The 16,563-nt window shown below is 39.7% G+C and overlaps 1 protein-coding gene, 1 long non-coding RNA gene and 1 pseudogene across 2 annotated transcripts in view; all 3 read left to right on the top strand.

Moving 5' to 3' along the window:
• Positions 1-12,626, top strand: part of LOC134472825 (uncharacterized) — a 38,754-nt gene extending 26,128 nt beyond the window's left edge. The window contains exons 1-2 of the long non-coding RNA XR_010042802.1: positions 1-2,624; positions 3,580-12,626. The exon at positions 1-2,624 is cut by the window's left edge and continues 26,128 nt beyond it. This is a non-coding gene — a long non-coding RNA (uncharacterized LOC134472825). The remainder of the gene's footprint in view (positions 2,625-3,579) is intronic.
• Scp2 (sterol carrier protein 2) overlaps positions 1-16,563 on the top strand; it is a 179,510-nt gene that overhangs the window by 59,597 nt on the left and 103,350 nt on the right. Inside the window, exon 6 of the mRNA XM_003460957.5 lies at positions 15,984-16,110. Within this exon, the coding sequence (XP_003461005.1) occupies positions 15,984-16,110 (127 nt within the window). The remainder of the gene's footprint in view (positions 1-15,983; positions 16,111-16,563) is intronic.
• Positions 14,874-15,970, top strand: LOC106026372 (putative peptidyl-tRNA hydrolase PTRHD1; annotated as a pseudogene).

Here is a 16,563-nt window from a genome sequence, read left to right on the forward strand (position 1 = left end):
CATGCTGTTTTTTTTTCTTTTAATCATTGTTGCCTTGTAATATTACTTGAAATCTAGGATTGTGTTGTCTCCTACTTTGCTGTTGTTACCTTGGATTGCTTTTGCTATTTTCATTCTTTTCTGGTTTCATGAGAATTTTAGGATTTTTTTCTACAGTTTTGTGAGGAATATCAATAGTGTTTTTGATTAGGATTTTGTTTAATCTATATATCAGCTTTGGAAATAACACTGTGAGACCATTTTGACAGTGTTACTTCTGCTTATTTAGGAAGAAGGGTGTCTTTTCATTTTCTAATGTCCTCTTTCATCTGCTTTTTAAAAATGTAGTGTTGCTTTCATTGTAAGGCTCTTTTTCCTCCTTGGTTAGTTATTCTAGTTGTTGTTGCTTTCTTTTTGATTCAGTATCTTGCTATGTAGTTTGGGCTTACCTTGAACTGACTATGTAGCTCAGGCTGGCCTTGAACTCTGGCAGTCCACTTGCTTCAGCCTGGGATTTTAGGCATGAAGCACCCTGGTGTGTTATTTTGGAAGTATTTAATTTTTTAATGCTATTGTGAAGTGTATTATTTTCCTAATTTCTTTTTTTCTTTTTCTTATTCAACTTTGTTTTAATGGGTCTCAAAATTCTGTGACAGATTTTTGGTCAAGTTGTTTCCATTAAAAAGTGTTGATTTTTAAAAACTAACAACTTAAGAGCTGCCACACACACACACACACACACACACACGCATGCAGGCATGCACAAATAGTCCACAAAACATTCTTCTTTCCTTCTGAAGATTTTATGATGCACTATTAGCCAGTCGCTCACTGTTAAACTTAAATGGCCAATTGAGAGAAATAGTTTTCTTAATTTCTTAATTGGTGAGTTAATTATTGGTACAGGAGTACCACTAACTTTTTTTGTGTTGATTTTGTGTCTTCTTACATAGCTAAATTTTTTTATTATTTCTAGGAGTCTTTTGATGGAATATTTTGGGTTTCTTTGTTGTACACAAATAATAATTTGACTTTTTTTTTCTGTACATATGCCTTTTATTTCTTTTTCTTGCCTGATTTCTCTGGCTAATGTTTAGAGTATTATATTGAACAGAAGTGTAGATAATAGACATCTTTGCCTTGTTCTTGATTTTAGAGGGATAGCTTTCAACTTTTACTCCTTTAATATGATGTTGACAGTAGGTTTGTCGTAAATGGCTTTCATCGGATTGAAATAAAGTCCTTCCATACCTATTTTGTTTTAGTTTTTGAAAAAACTATGAATGGGTATTGGATTTTGTCAAAGGCTTTTTGCAAATATTGAGGTCATCTTGTGATTTTTTTTTTTTTTTAAACAAGGTCTTGCTATGTATTGCAGGCTGGCCTCAAACTTGTGGTGATCCTCCTTCCTCAGCCACCTGAGTTCTGGGATTACAGGTGTGCACCACCATGCCTGGCCCTTACATGATTTTTTTTTTTTTTTTTTTTTGGTATTGGGGATCAAACTCACAGCCTCATGCTTGCCAGGCAGGCGCTTATGCTGATGAACTAAACCCCTGGCCCAAGCCCCTGGCCCCTCATTATATGATTTTTTTCATTGTTTCTATATAATACCTTTATTGATTTACACATATTGAACCATCCTTACATCCCTGGGCTTAAGCCTACTTGGTTATGATCTTTTTGATAATTTGTTACATTCTGTTTACCACTGTCTCATTGAGATTTTTTGCATCTGTGTTCATTAAAGAGATTGACTTGCAGCTTTCTTTTTTAGTTGAATTGTTGTTTGACTTTGGAATCAGGGTAGTGCTGGCTTCTAGGAGTTGGTTTGGAAGTACTGTTTAGCTTTCAGTTTTATTAACGATTTTGATGAAGATAGGTGTTGGGACTCTGAAGTTCTCATAGAATTCAGTGATAAATCTGTCAGGCCCTAGGATTTTCTTGGTATTTATTTTTTAACTACTTTTATTTCATTGCCTTGTATTTGACTTTACTAGGTTTTTGTATTTTCTTGGTTTAGTTCTGGTAATGCAAGTGTGTTGGGAGCCACCACATTGCCGAGCCGCCGCATATAGCGATCATGCGGCCTGTGGTAAAGAGTAAAGCCTGAGTTAGATTACCCCTCCCATCGAGCACGTTAGTTTCCTGCTTACCGCGTAAACAACCCGCTCAATAATATGTTAGCCAATCAGCTTGCCTTGCTTACTTTAACATGATTGGACACTGTATCCGTATATATACTGGTGTCACCCCTGGGGGGAAGGAGAAGCCCGAAAGGAGCCGCGGAGAGCGGACCGGTAGAGGCTTCGGAGAGAAGCCCGAAAGGAGCCGCGGAGAGCGGACCGATAGAGGCTTCGGAGCGAAGCCCAGAAAGAGCCGCGGAGAGCGGACCGGTAGAGGCTTCGGAGCGAAGCCCAGAAGGAGCCGCGGGGAGCGGACCAGAGGAGGCTTCGGCTGGGAGCGATCCCAGGGCAGGCTGTACGGAGAAAAAATTAAAAAAAAGGTTGTCCACTGCCAGACTTTGTCGTGTGTCCTTCCTGCCGGCCGGGAGCGACATCGACATTTGGTGGCCCGTACGGGGACTGATCAACCCCGAGACACGGCGGTGGTGTGCAACGCTCCAGCGTGGTGCTGCCGGACAGGTGAGTTGGGGATAAGCCTGGGCTCTGGGTGGCGCGCACCTACAGGGCTTTTAGACTCCCCTCAGGCTCACGCGTAGGTGACGGGTTCTTTAAGTCACACGCGGTGAGTTACAGCCCTTAGAGGTTAGAGATGGGTAATTTACCGAGCGCAGAGGCGCGGCCCTTGGTAAAGGCCCTTAGGAAGCTTTTAAAAGCTAGAGACCTCAGGGTAGGTCAAAAAACACTAAAACTATTCATAGCAGAGGTAGATAGGGTGGCTCCCTGGTTTTTACCCACGGGGCATTTAAACCTGCCGTCATGGGAGAAGTTAGGCGGGGACCTCGCTTCGGCGGAATTGGAAGGGGATATTTCGCCGGCTATTCGCCCCCGTGGGAAATGATACATGCGTGCCTTGATTCCTATGCCGAGTTGCGCCGCGAATTGTGTGCGTGCGCCGCTCAAAAAAAGCAGAGAGAGGAAAAAGGGCCCCCGAGCGCTCTCTGGTGGGGAGGAGATAGAGAGCCATCCGCTCCGCCCTGGAGCTCTTCTCCAGAAGCGGCTCCCCGCCGAGAGGCCGCTACAGGGAACCCTCCCTTCTCTCAGCCGGCACAGGAAGTGACGCCCCGTTCCACTCTGTCGCGACCGCCGTCCTATGACGTTGCGCCGCGGGGCGGACGGTATTTTCATGGGCGGCTACTCTGCCGAGCAGGCTGAGAAAAACGCCAGTCGAGGAAACGGGCGCTGGGGATTTAGCTCAGCGGCATAAGCGCCTGCCTTGTAAGCAGGCAATCGCCAGTTCGATCCCTGGTACCAATAAAAAAAAAAAAAAAAAAAAAAAAAAGATAAAAATAAAAAACAAAAAGGGGGAGTAAGCCAAGGCCTGCCTCCAAAGGCGCGGTTATCTATGGCATGACAATGGATGGGCCCGGATCCGGTGGTTAGCTGGAACCGAGGCGCGGTTTGTGTTTTTCCGCAGGAACCGGGACAAAAACCACTGTGGGTCCCAGAGAGGTTGACGCGACAAGTCCCTCGACTAAAGATCAGGCCTGTTCCACCAGGGGCCAACCGCAGACCCAACAACAAGATGAGCCCTAAAAGAACTGCAGGACAATCCCTTTTTGGGGAGCCTAAAATGGCTTGCTCCCCTATGTTTTACCATTGTTAGGTCCCCTGTGCTCCTTGCTTCTGCTCTTACTTGTAGGACCATTCTTGCTCCGATGGGTTACATCATTTATTAATGGGCGCCTTGCGGCGGCCCGGCGTCAAGTACGCCTGGTTGCCCATGCGGCCCTGGCAGCAGCCCGTGATGGGCACAATGACCCCCAGGCCTACGCATGGCTCGCTCGCCTAGCCTACGACCGAGTCTAGGGACGGTGAGCTTCCCACACTCCTCCTCTAAAAAATTATGATATAACAGGGTAGATGAGTCAATGACGGGTAAGAGCATGCCTCCCCAGCATGACTCAACCTAAGACAGGCCCTACCCCATACCGCACGAAAGCCGCTAAATTACTAGGTTCCGCCCAAACCAAATGTCGCCCCGGGGGGATCATGCGGAGCGACATGAGTGTATGCCTGTGTGCATCCAGGTTCCGTCCGGTTCCTTCCTGGCCCTGGAAAAAGGACGAGGGCCTCGGGGCCTCGACAGACTCGGGGACGGCCGACCCGGGCCGACGCCGAGAGTCCTTGGTGGGCCTCCTATCAGGGCATAGGCCTCTACACTCAATTCAGGACGGGCTGCGATGCGTAGACTTATTTAAAATAAAAAAGGGGGAGATGTTGGGAGCCACCACATTGCCGAGCCGCCGCATATAGCGATCATGCGGCCTGTGGTAAAGAGTAAAGCCTGAGTTAGATTACCCCTCCCATCGAGCACGTTAGTTTCCTGCTTACCGCGTAAACAACCCGCTCAATAATATGTTAGCCAATCAGCTTGCCTTGCTTACTTTAACATGATTGGACACTGTATCCGTATATATACTGGTGCCACCCCTGGGGGGAAGGAGAAGCCCGAAAGGAGCCGCGGAGAGCGGACCGGTAGAGGCTTCGGAGAGAAGCCCGAAAGGAGCCGCGGAGAGCGGACCGATAGAGGCTTCGGAGCGAAGCCCAGAAAGAGCCGCGGAGAGCGGACCGGTAGAGGCTTCGGAGCGAAGCACGGAAGGAGCCGCGGGGAGCGGACCAGAGGAGGCTTCGGCTGGGAGCGATCCCAGGGCAGGCTGTACGGAGAAAAAATAAAAAAAAAGGTTGTCCACTGCCAGACTTTGTCGTGTGTCCTTCCTGCCGGCCGGGAGCGACATCGACACAAGTGTATCAGGAATCTGTTTCTTCTGGATTCTCCAATTTACCGGAATACAGGTTTTTGAAATACTAATGATCTTCTGGATTTCGGCAGTATCTATTGTGACCTTATCTTTTTCATTTCTGATTGCATTAATGACTGCTCTTTTTTTTTCTTCTTCTTTTGGTAAGATTGGCTAAGGGTTTATTTTGTTTATTCCTTCAAAGAGTCAGTTCTTTGATTCATTGATCTTCATGTTTTTGAATCAATTTCATTTAACTTTTCCTCCAGTCTTTATGATTTCGTTCCTTGAACCAACTTTGCCTTTGTATTGTTACTGTTAGAATCTTGTTTCATCTTAGGTTATTTATTTGGGCTCACTTTTTCTGATGTACAAACTTCTTCTTAAGACTGCTTTCATTGTATCTGATGCATCTAATGTGTGATATTGGGTGTTATCATTTGACTCTAGGACCTGTCTTATTTTTTCCTTGATTTTTTTCAAGACCTATTCATTATTCAAGAGTTTATCATTTAATTTACATGTGTTTGCATAATTTCTGTGGTTTCTGTTGCCATTCATTTCTAGTTTCATTGCCCTATGATCCAACAATTCATGGGATAATTTTTTTTAAATTTACTTAAGCCTTCTTTATGGCCTAGAATGTAGTCTGTTTTGGAGAAAGTTCTATGTGCTGAGAAGTGTGTATTTTCTGTTGTTGGGTGATACAATATAGATACTAATTATGTTTGACGATTTGGTTCAACTTTGATATTTATCTGGTTTTTTGTCTAGTTTTTCTATTTGTGATTGTGGGGTATTAAGGTCACCCACAATAATTTTGTTATTTCTGATCTTTTATTTCCAGGAGTGTTTTTTTTTTTTTTTATGAAGTTGGGCGTGCTGATGTTCAGTGCATGTGTTTATAATTGTTACCTCCGCTTTTTGAATTGTTTGCTTAACCAATATGTAATGACCTTCTTTGCTTCCTTTGATTTGTTTTGAGGGGGCTCCTGGTGCATAGAAAATTGCTTTTTTTTTTTGGTTAAGAATGCCTTTTTGAGTTAAATACACTTTTTGTATATGACATACTATTGGATTTTGGTTTTTGGTCCATTTGCTAGCCTGGTCTTTTGATTGGGGGATAAGACCATTCACACTAAGAGTTATTAGTGAAATGCATTGACTTACTTCTGTCATTGTATTAGTTGCAGATCCATTTATTCCCTTTTTGCTTAACTGCTTACTCTGTCTCGTATATTCATTGATTAGAATTTTTGGCATCATTTATTTTATTGTCTCTTTCAAGGAAGCTGTTGAGGATATTTTGGAATGCTGGCTGCTGGTCGTGAACTTTGTGATGTTTTTGTCATGGAAATACCATATTTTCCCATGAGTTTTGAAAGATAAGGTTGCAGGATATATCAGTGTAGGTTGAAAGTTGTTCTCACTTAGGGCTCAGAATACTTTATTCCAAGCTCTCATGGCCTTTTAAGTTTGTGTAGACAAGTCTGCTGTGATTCTAATGAGTTTACCTTTGCAAGTAATTTGTTGCTTTTCTCTAAAAGCTTTTAAGATTCTGTCTGTGTGTTGGACTTCTAGGATTTTGTCTGTGATTTGTCATGGAGAAGTTGTTATCTGATTGTGGCTATTTAGAGTTCTATATGCCTTGCTTATCTCTGTGTTAAATTTTCTCCATATTTAGAAAGTTTTGTGTTATTCTTTTTCCAAATAGGTTTTCATACGATTTTTACTATCTCCTATTTTTCTCTCATTCCAGTTAGTCTTAGATTAATCTTCTTTGTATCGTCTAGCAGCTGTCAAATCCACTTTCCATCTTCTCTTGTTTTTTTAAAGGTATCTTTAAGTATATGTCACCAGTGTCAGCCCTGTCTTCTAGTTTTGACACTCTCTGCTTACACTGGTCCATCTACTGTCCATGCATTTTCTTTGTTTTGTTTTTAGTTTTTAGAGACAGGGTTTCAATATGTAGTTCAGGCTGGTTTTGAACTCACTGTGTAGCCAAGGCTTGCCTCAAACTTGTGGTAGTCCTGTCTCAGGCTCCTTAGTGCTAGGATTACAAGTGCGTACCGCTATGACTGGCCTCCTATACTTTCAATAGAATTTTTTATATTCTGAATTTCTGTTCAGTACCCTTTCACAGACTCTAATTCTTTGTAAAATGGTCATTCATCTTTTATATCATTGGTTTTAGCTTAATTAGCTGTTTATTAGTCTTTCATAAGCTCACTGATTATTTATTATGTTCATTTTTTGTTTAGTTATGTTTGAGTGCTTCAGCCTTCTTACTGATCTGTTTTCTCAGCTCTTTGGCATTTGATTTCTTCCACATTGATGCCCCATTGGTTAGTTTTGGAGGTCTAGGAAATTTTATGGAGTCATTTTGGTTTTTCTTTTTTTTAATTTTTAATTTTAAAGAGAATGAAACCAAGCAACATAAAACAGAGTAAAGCCAATAAAACAAACTAGTATAAGTGACACAGAACTTCAGAACAATAGGAAATCAATAATGGTTATCATAATATCTGTTGTCATCAAAATAGTTGCAGATACCTTCAGACATAGCAAAAATGAAGCAAAACAGAACAAAATAGAACCAATAAAAACAAAACAATGAATGCAATAAAGGCCTTCCATACAAGATAATAGTAAATCCAAAGTGGCTACCATAATATATCTTGTTATCTTTGAAATAGCTGCCCATGCCATCCAATATCAAACAAAACAAAACAGAATAAAACCCAACCCAACAAAGCAATGGAAATGATACAGGACTTCAAAACAAGACAATAGGAAATTAATAATGGCTACCACCTTATAGAAGGAGATTCCCCCATAGATGCTACATTGTGTATTGTTATCCTCTGAATAGATGATCAGACTACTGGCTTTAGTCCTGCAAAGTCAGTGAAACATTAAACACTGCAAGCATTAAATTGTATTTTACCTAAATAGCTATCATCACAGCCTGTGTTTCTCCAGATCAGCTGGGTACTTACGGCAGGGAGGCTGAGGGTGGGGGAGTTGGCTCTTATTGTTTCCCAGCCTGCATGCCAGAAAGGCTGGCATCTGACTTTCCCCGCAGCAGCCTACTGATGGTGCTGATTTGCAAGGAGGGCTTGCTTCTTGGTGACTTCTTGTTCTCTTCCCAGTCCTCAAATGGCACTGACTCAGGAGAAAAGGCTAGTATATTTGGCTCTGGAATCACTTTGTTGCCTGTTTTTCTCATGTTTCAATTGTGTCTGTGTGTACATGCATGGTGATATTTGCAGGTCTGTTTTAGTGGAAAGACTGTTGCTAGTATGGAGATCTCTTTAGTTAGTGTCTGCTTTTCAGTTGTGCAACTCTGGACGTGGCTAACTGTAGGCCTTTGCCTCTGTCACATTATTGCTTGTATTATTTTGGTAGAGAGGATGCAGTATAATTGGCCCAGAAGTGAGCCACAATATTGATGGCACAGAGACAAACCAGATACTGGCATACAGTAAAAACCAATTAATAGCAACAACTGTGCCATCCTGGCAATAGCAACAAAATCAGCAGCAGTAATAGATTCAAAGACAGACTGGATGTTGACATACCATAAAAACCAATAGAAGTTACTGCTGTACTACCCTTAACCATAAACAAGAAATCTATAAAAAAATTAAATTAGAAACAAAGACAAAACAAATACACACAGTAAATGTCTACTTAAGGCAATAACTGTTACCACCATTAACAATAAAAATAATTCAACAATAGAAACATGCTTTCACCCTAAATTTCTAGATATTAATAAACTTAATAGCAATGCTAGTAAAAATGGAGTAGGTAGAGAACAGAAGAATGATAAACATAAAATTTGAAAATAAAGAGGAGAGAAAGTGATATAAAGGACCTTATTAAGGAATAAAAGAAATAATAGAATTTAATAAAAATAATAAAAAGAAACAAACAAGAAAAAGAAGATAAAAGAAAAAAAAAAAAAAACAGCAAGCAAAAGAAATCAGAAACAAAAAGAAAAAGCCCAAAACTCTAAAGAAGAAAAAAAAATAAGTGAGACATGTATTAAAAAATTTGTATTTTTAAGTGAGTGTTTCTATCCAGGGTCTGCAGTATTGAAATTCACCAGATAAGCAGGAGTAGTAGTGAGTCATTGCTGAGATCTGTTTTGTTTTCACATGCATGTTTTTGCGTGTGAATGCTAGTTCCTGCCCTGCCTGAGAAGGTGTCTCACTGTGAGTGGTAGGTCAGTGACTTCTGCTTTAGGGGTGTAATAATTCTGAGCTGCCATTCTGTATTCCTTTGTGTGCCCCAAGTCAAGGCTTTTTCTACCTGACTTTATGGCCTTATCTTGGTGATATTCTTTCCATTCTCCTTCTCCAGCAAGCCCTCTGTTTATTCACCTTTGGTAGTGGAAACTGGCCAAGTTGAGCTGTGTCCCTGCTCACACTGGTAGATGTGGACAGTAAATGGACCACTGAGACCTGTGCTAGATGTAGGCAGTGGGACAGAACTGCAAGCAGACTGCTGGACCAGTGCTGGCACTTTCAGACCCTCTCCCCTCAGAAAGCCACACATGACTGGACTGGCTTTCACCACGGAAGGGGGACCCCTTTGTTCTTCCTGGGCTGTGGGTAAACTCTGGGTGTTCTTTGTCCAGCCTTCACCATTGCTGGTACTGTCTCTTGTGGCTATCTCCTACCCAGTCACTGTGACAGGACGACAGCAGAAACTCTAGAATACAGTTGTTAATAGTTTAGCTTTCTAGACTGCTTCATTTTTTTCTCTGTGCTGTGCTCCATTTCCCTGGCTTCTCTGTAGTTTTTAGTCTTCCTATTAGTTCCCTTCCGATTATCAGGGATCTTTTTTTTCCAATCTTCACCAAGTTCTTATTTTCAAGGTGTCTTGATTCCAGGTCCTAGGACAAGTTGATTTATATATTTTTTTCAAGGAGAATTGCTTCATATATTTTGTATTTGATGATTGTTTAAGATATAAATGTAAATTCAGATTTTCTTATAGAAGTTGCTACAAGATAAAAAATAGTTGGAATGTTATGAAATGAGTTAAAAAAAACCTCTCAGTCTGTTATCTAAAATTATTGTATTATTATTCAACCTATGTGATCAACCTGGTCTCATTTTCTTTGTTCAGACATTAAAGGACATCTACTCCAAATTAAGTTATAAACATGTGATAGTATTGCTTAGAAGTCATAAGATGTCTGGCATATAATAGACATTCAAATCACTAAGAGTTAACCACTTTAAAGAACATTTTAAGAAAGGAAAAAATTAGGTTGGGTCTGAAAGTTAAGTGAGGACGAAATGGGGGAAATGAAGTCTTTCTGGATACCCGTGGGAAATATGAGCCCAGTCATGAGTGAACAGAGTGTGGTCAGGGGACAATTGGGAAACCTGTCTGGATTTAAGAACGCCAGCTAGAGAAGAGTGGGTAATAAAGATTGGTACATCTTTACAACATACAACAAATCAGTTTCTTTCCTTAATAGTAAATGATAGGTAATTTGGTTGCTTTTATTTGAAAATTATTAAAAATGAATTCATAATTCTTAAAAAAGTAGGTAAATTAACAAGTCCTTCTTTCTGCCTATTTGATCATATCCTTGGCATACAACCTGTGTTAATAATTAGACATCTGTTGCTCCATCCGTTTCTTATTGCTGAGATAAAATATCCACTGGGATGAAATTTAAAGGAGGAGGGTTTATTTTGGTTCACAGTTTCAAGCCATGGATGGTTGATTGTAAGGCAGAAACAGGATGGCAGAGAGGCATGACAGAAGAACGGATGTCACCTTACAACAACCAGAAAGCAGCAAGAGAAAGGAGGAGTTGAGGAGGGAGAAATACTGTTGCAGGTCACGCCTCCAGTGACCACCCAGCCAGCATCCGCTCCTCACAGCACTACTAGAATCCACTGATGAACATACACCCCGGAATCCAGCCACCTTCTACACATCTGAGAGCTCTGGGGAACTTCTAGATCTAAACTGTAATACCTTCCTTTATTCCACGCTTGTATCAACATGGGTAGTAAGCAGTCACACTTATAGGGACACTTGTATGTTAGGAAACCTTTATGTTTTCATAAACAGTAGTATCTTAAACTTGTTATTTTTTCAGTTGGCACTGGACGTTGTTCCTGGTTAGACTGTGTTGATATTTTTCCTTCTATGTAATAAATGCTCATATCGCAGTACACGGCTATATGGTTTATCTCTCCCTGATTGTGGTGGTTTACAGTTTTCTTATTTTTTGTTTATTCACACAGTGCTGCGATCAGCATTCTTCTATATATGCTTTTGTGTTCTCAAGCCATTGATAGTGAGCTAGGGCTCACTGCTCCATTTACACAGAGACCAATACTGTTTCATCTAATTTTTGCAGAAAAGAAAAAGTTTCATTTTCCCTCCCTTCCCTTCCCCTTCTTTCCTTTGTTATTCACCTCTGCCCCTCCTTGAGTTGTACTCCCAAACATGACAAAACTTTTTAGTGAGAGCCACTCATCATTGAGACAGGATATTAAAAATCTCAGATCTGTCTCCCCTATCAGTTAGTATCAGGAAATTTTTAAAAAGACAGAGAAGAGAAGCCACTGATGGATTGGCAAGAAAGGGAAATTTTAGGGTTGTTTTGCATAGGCCTAATGATCATCATGTCCCCCTTCATAGGTCTCATGTTTCTTTTGGGGGAGTTCACTATATTCTGTGTGTAAGATTTTATGCTTGTGATGTCAGAAAATCCTGATCAGACAAGCTGATTGGTTCTGCTTATGTTCTTTCTTGGAAATGTGGTTTCAGCCTGTCCTTAAGTAGATTCTGGAGGTACTCTGTTGTCTAACAAATTATGTTTGGTGTGTTTAGACCTTAGCTGATTTCGCTATGATGTTGGGCAAGATTTTGTATTTCTAATTCTAAATTTAAAAGTTTATTGAATAATCCAAGTGAATAAAAATAACTTGCAGTTTCTGTTTCTGGTCCCTGGATGGCTCTCTATGACGAGGCTGAGCCTTCCAGTCCTGTTTTGCTTTTTGGCCTGCTTCCCTTCAGATCACAATTTTTTCCTTTTTATGGGTATATTGCAAACATGAGTGATAATGTTTCGTATATAAGGGAGAATGACTAATTTGGGTTGAAAATAGTATTTGTTACACTGGAAAGTCTATTCACAGCAGACATGCTGTGCAGTGGTACCTTGGTTCACAAACTTGCTTTGTTGCCAAGTTTCTGGAAGAGATGCCTGCTTGTATTTGTCACTTGATGCAGAGTTCACAAGCAGAAACAAAATTTTGCCAAATGTTTTTGTTTGTGAACCAAAATCTTTGCAAGCAAAAGTGTTTGTGAACTGCAGTACCACTGTATTTGCAGCCAGCCACTACTGCACTTGGCTAATCATGCTCTTAAAATAGGGTGAAAACTGAAATTTTTAATTAACTTAAATTATAACCAGTTCAGCTATTGGAATACATATAAATGTGTTTGGGATAATTGAACTAGTGAATCTACCTTTATGATTGCATATTTTGTGAAATCTAAATGTAGATCAAATACTGCTGAAGAAAATTTGCATCTAGGTTGGGATGTGTTGTGAGTGTAAAAAATACACAGGATTTTGAAGCTTTAGAGTGAGAAAATGTAAGAGTCTTAATTTTAAAATATTGATTGTATGTTAACTAATATTTGAGACATTTGTTTAAATAAAATATATTCAAATGAATCCCACCTATTTTTTTTATTTTTTTTAACATGGTTGCCTGAAAATTTATGATTAACTTATAAGGTTTTCACATATTTGTTGTAGAGTCCTTAGTGTAGCACAGAAAGAAACTTCGGAGGTTGCTATTCTTTTTTTTTAATTGGTACCAGTGATGAGCTTGCTACTCTTATTTGGTGACTTGAGTCTATGACTCTTAATGCCAACATGTCTTAACAATTTATTTACTTTCCTTAGTTTTATAACTTATCAGTGGTGGAATGTTGCCACTTAATGTGATCTCTGAGCACTTAAGCTTTGGTTCAGCTGAGCCCGTGAAATTGGTTGTAAAGTTCGCAAGGTTAAGTCAGCTCTTGACTGAATTTTAGCATCAGAGAGTCTGCCATTGTGAACTGTTCATGTCACAGACAGGCATCGAGAAGCAGTAAGAGTTAAACTTTTTACCAAAGAAGAGATTGTATAGAAGAACTAACTAACTAACTTACTTTCTTTCTTTTATTAATACATATTTTTCATACATAATGATCGCTTCATTATAGGAAATTTATACTTTTTTATCTTAATCTTTTTTCCTGTTCCCTTCCTCTCTCTTCTTCTTCCTTTCCCCATTTACAAAAGATTTGTTTCTATTTTTTCCTTTCATTCTTCTTTAAAATCCCCTTTTCCTTCTTTCCCTTGCCCCCTCCTTGTCCTCCTCCACAGTGGAATGTGTCAAGAAGAGCAGTATAGGCATTCTTGTTCTTCATCCTTTGTTTTTTTTTGGTACCGGGGATCGAACTCTTGACTGCACACTTGCAAGGCAAGTGCTTAAGCTGCGGAGCTAAATTGCCAGCCCGATCTTTTTTGTTGTTGTTGTTGTTGTACTAGGGATCGAACCCACTACCTTGCGCTTGCCAAGGCAGGGCTTATACCGCTGAGCTAAAACTCCTCTTGTTCTTCATCTTTTGTCAGAGATGTCTTATGATCTCTTCAGGCTGAGAACCAGGTTTTTTCTTTCTTTCTTTCTTTCTTTTTTTTTTTTTTTTTTGGTGGCTCTTTTTAAGTTCCTGAGGGCTATGGACTCCACTGAGGTATCTTGGCACTGTCCTGGCATATCAGTTAATGATCATTGTGAGGGTTTATCTGTTTTCTTTCAATTTTGGTCTATATGAGTTGTTCTTCTTTGTCCTTTCTCTCCTCCTCCTCCTCCTGTTCTTTGTCTTCTTTTTCTTGTACTGGGGATAGAACCCCAGGCTTCAGTCCTTTTTTATTTTGAAACAAGGTCTCATTGTGTTGCCCAGACTAGCCTCAAACTTGCAAGCCTTCTGCTTCACTATTCTAAGAGCTGAAAATACAAGTGCATAACACTTTCTTTCTTTTTTTATCGTTCCTGGGGATCAAACTTACGACCATACACTTGCAAGGCAGGCGCTTATGCTGCTGAGCTAAATCCTCAGCCCCTCTGAACTAAATCCCTAGCCCCTAACACTTTCTTTCTTTAAGCCTGTTTTTTCTTCATAAAGGAGAATGACTAAATGATATACCCTTTAGAATACTTTGTAGACCAAAAAATCTTTGGTTTATGCACTCAGCAGTTACTTATGGATTGTTCACTGTGTGGCAGGCTGTCTGCTAGTGTGGGCGATACATAGAGGGCCAGAGCCAGCCAAGTTAACTGATAAAAGCCAGTGAGTTTTCCTTCTGTGGAATATTTACAGGGGAGCTGTGATCATCTGCTCTGGAACTGTGGAAACAGGTACTTGCATTTTCTGAGCAACACTTTATCCTTATCCTGCCAGCCACTTTTCTGGACCCCCAGTTGTGTCTTTGTCCTAGCATGTTTCTGCCATTTGATCTGCCCAAGATAATCCAGGTGACTTACTCCACACTCCTTCGTGTTTCTGCTTAAATGTCACTATGATACCTACCCTGACTGTTGTCTGTAAAGCAGTGCTTTGCACTACCAGTCTTTATCAAACTCTTATGGACTTACTCTTCTTTATATCATTATTATTTACATTTTAATTTATTCTTGTTTGTATTTTCCTTTACCCTTCCCTTATATATATTTGACAAATAAACAAAATCATTAGATAATTTGTTCACCTCCTTTATCTCCTGTGCTGAGCAGTTACTACCACATATTGGATGCATGATAAACACTCTTGAAAGATTACCTCCTTGATCATTTATCTTTTTTTCTTCTTCCTGTGTTTTCCTGCAAAGCCGTAGATTGATGGTTATATTCACAATGACCATTTTTAAAAAATTTACTGGACTGTTTTGGTGGTCAGGAAGGTAGTGGCCTCTTGGGAGGAGCTACAGATCTTGGTACAATACTTTGTGTTAAGAAAAGATCTATTGCAGGCTCTGTTCTCCTGGCTGGCAGGCGTTTGGTAGCGCAGGCTTCTCACACAGCCACTGTGGCCTTGCATCTCCACTGCGACCACCAGCACGCCACAGCTTACCTCCAGGAACTGTGGTGCATGCACAAAGTGGTCCACATGATCCCTGGTGATACCACCCTAAAAGAACTGGCTGAGACCCTGCAACAGAAGAATGTTGACCACATACTGTGGCTTGAGCAGCCAGAGAATACTGCCACTTGCATTGCACTCTGGTTGTCCCTCAGGGAAGAAGTGAACTAGTATCTGAAGAGGTTCCAGTTGTTCAGATGGCCACTGATGGCACAGGTAGCTGTACCAGACATTGGAATGCCAGCAACCATAGGCTTCATGTACCTTTCTCAGTGTCAGCTTGTCTTTACTTCTAGTTTTGATGGCTTCTTGAGAGTCAAACTCAAATGACCAAATTAAAGTTGTCATTAATAAGTACTTACTGTTAATAACAGTATTAAGTTCAAGTGAGGGAGTTGATAAGTAGCAATATTATCTGTGGGTCATTACCCAAATACAAAATTTCGTTTGATTCTAGCATGGGGATCGAGGGAACACATTCTTTTTTGTTAAAAATAATGGAGTTCTTCTAATTACTCTAGTTTAAAACTTTGCCTTTCAGTTCCTTATTTTTTATTTATATCTCATTATCATAGTTCATGGAGTCTTAGACAACATCACCTTTAAGGTACAGTATTATTTTATGTGTCAGAGAAAAATGCTACTAATTACACCAAGACATGCTATTGATCATAAGATATGTTTCAAAATCAAAGATGTTTAAAAGTTATGTATATATACACATACATTTATATATATATATATATACTTTTTTAGAATGAAATTTGTAAAGTAAAGCTGTTACGTTTAAAGAAATTACTATGCTTAGAATAAGCAAATGCCTTGGTACTATTATAGTATTTGAAAGAGACACTTATCTTTGCCAATTAATTATTACATTTTGCTTTTTCCTTCTCTCTTTTAGTTTCCAGATAGGGCCGCTCCCACTGATAAACATCTTGAGGTCTTGATCAATAAATATGGTTTGTCTTCCCACCCAATTGCTCCTCAGATGTTTGGGTCTGCTGGAAAAGAGCACATGGAAAAATATGGTACGTCAAAAAAAACTTTTTGAGCTTCCTCTTACGTACATGAGATAAAAAGTAAAAGTATTTATTAAAGAACTCTGAAGAATATTAGGATATATAAAATATAAAATGATCTTTTAATTAGATTAAAGAAGAAATTATCTCTGACTGAAAGTAGTATATATTTTCTAGGGAAATACCTATGATATTCCACAGTAGGAAATTAAAATAATAAAAATAGCGCTGTCCCGGGATGGTGATGCACACCTGTAATCCCAGCACTTTGGAGGCTGAGGCAGAAGGATTACTGTAAATCTGAGGCTAGTCTGGGCTATGTATTATGTTCAACACCAGTCTGGACCATACAGTAAAGCCATATCTCAAGAAAAAAAAAAAAAAAGAAAAATAGCACAAATTTTATCTCTTTAATCATGAACTATAAAATAAGAATTATCAATTTCAGAATATACAGTGAAC

Source organism: Cavia porcellus, unplaced genomic scaffold, assembly GCF_034190915.1.
Source record: "Cavia porcellus strain 051 isolate PalLab524CR breed Dunkin Hartley unplaced genomic scaffold, mCavPor4.1 scaffold_25, whole genome shotgun sequence".
NCBI classification, from domain to species: domain Eukaryota; kingdom Metazoa; phylum Chordata; class Mammalia; order Rodentia; family Caviidae; genus Cavia; species Cavia porcellus.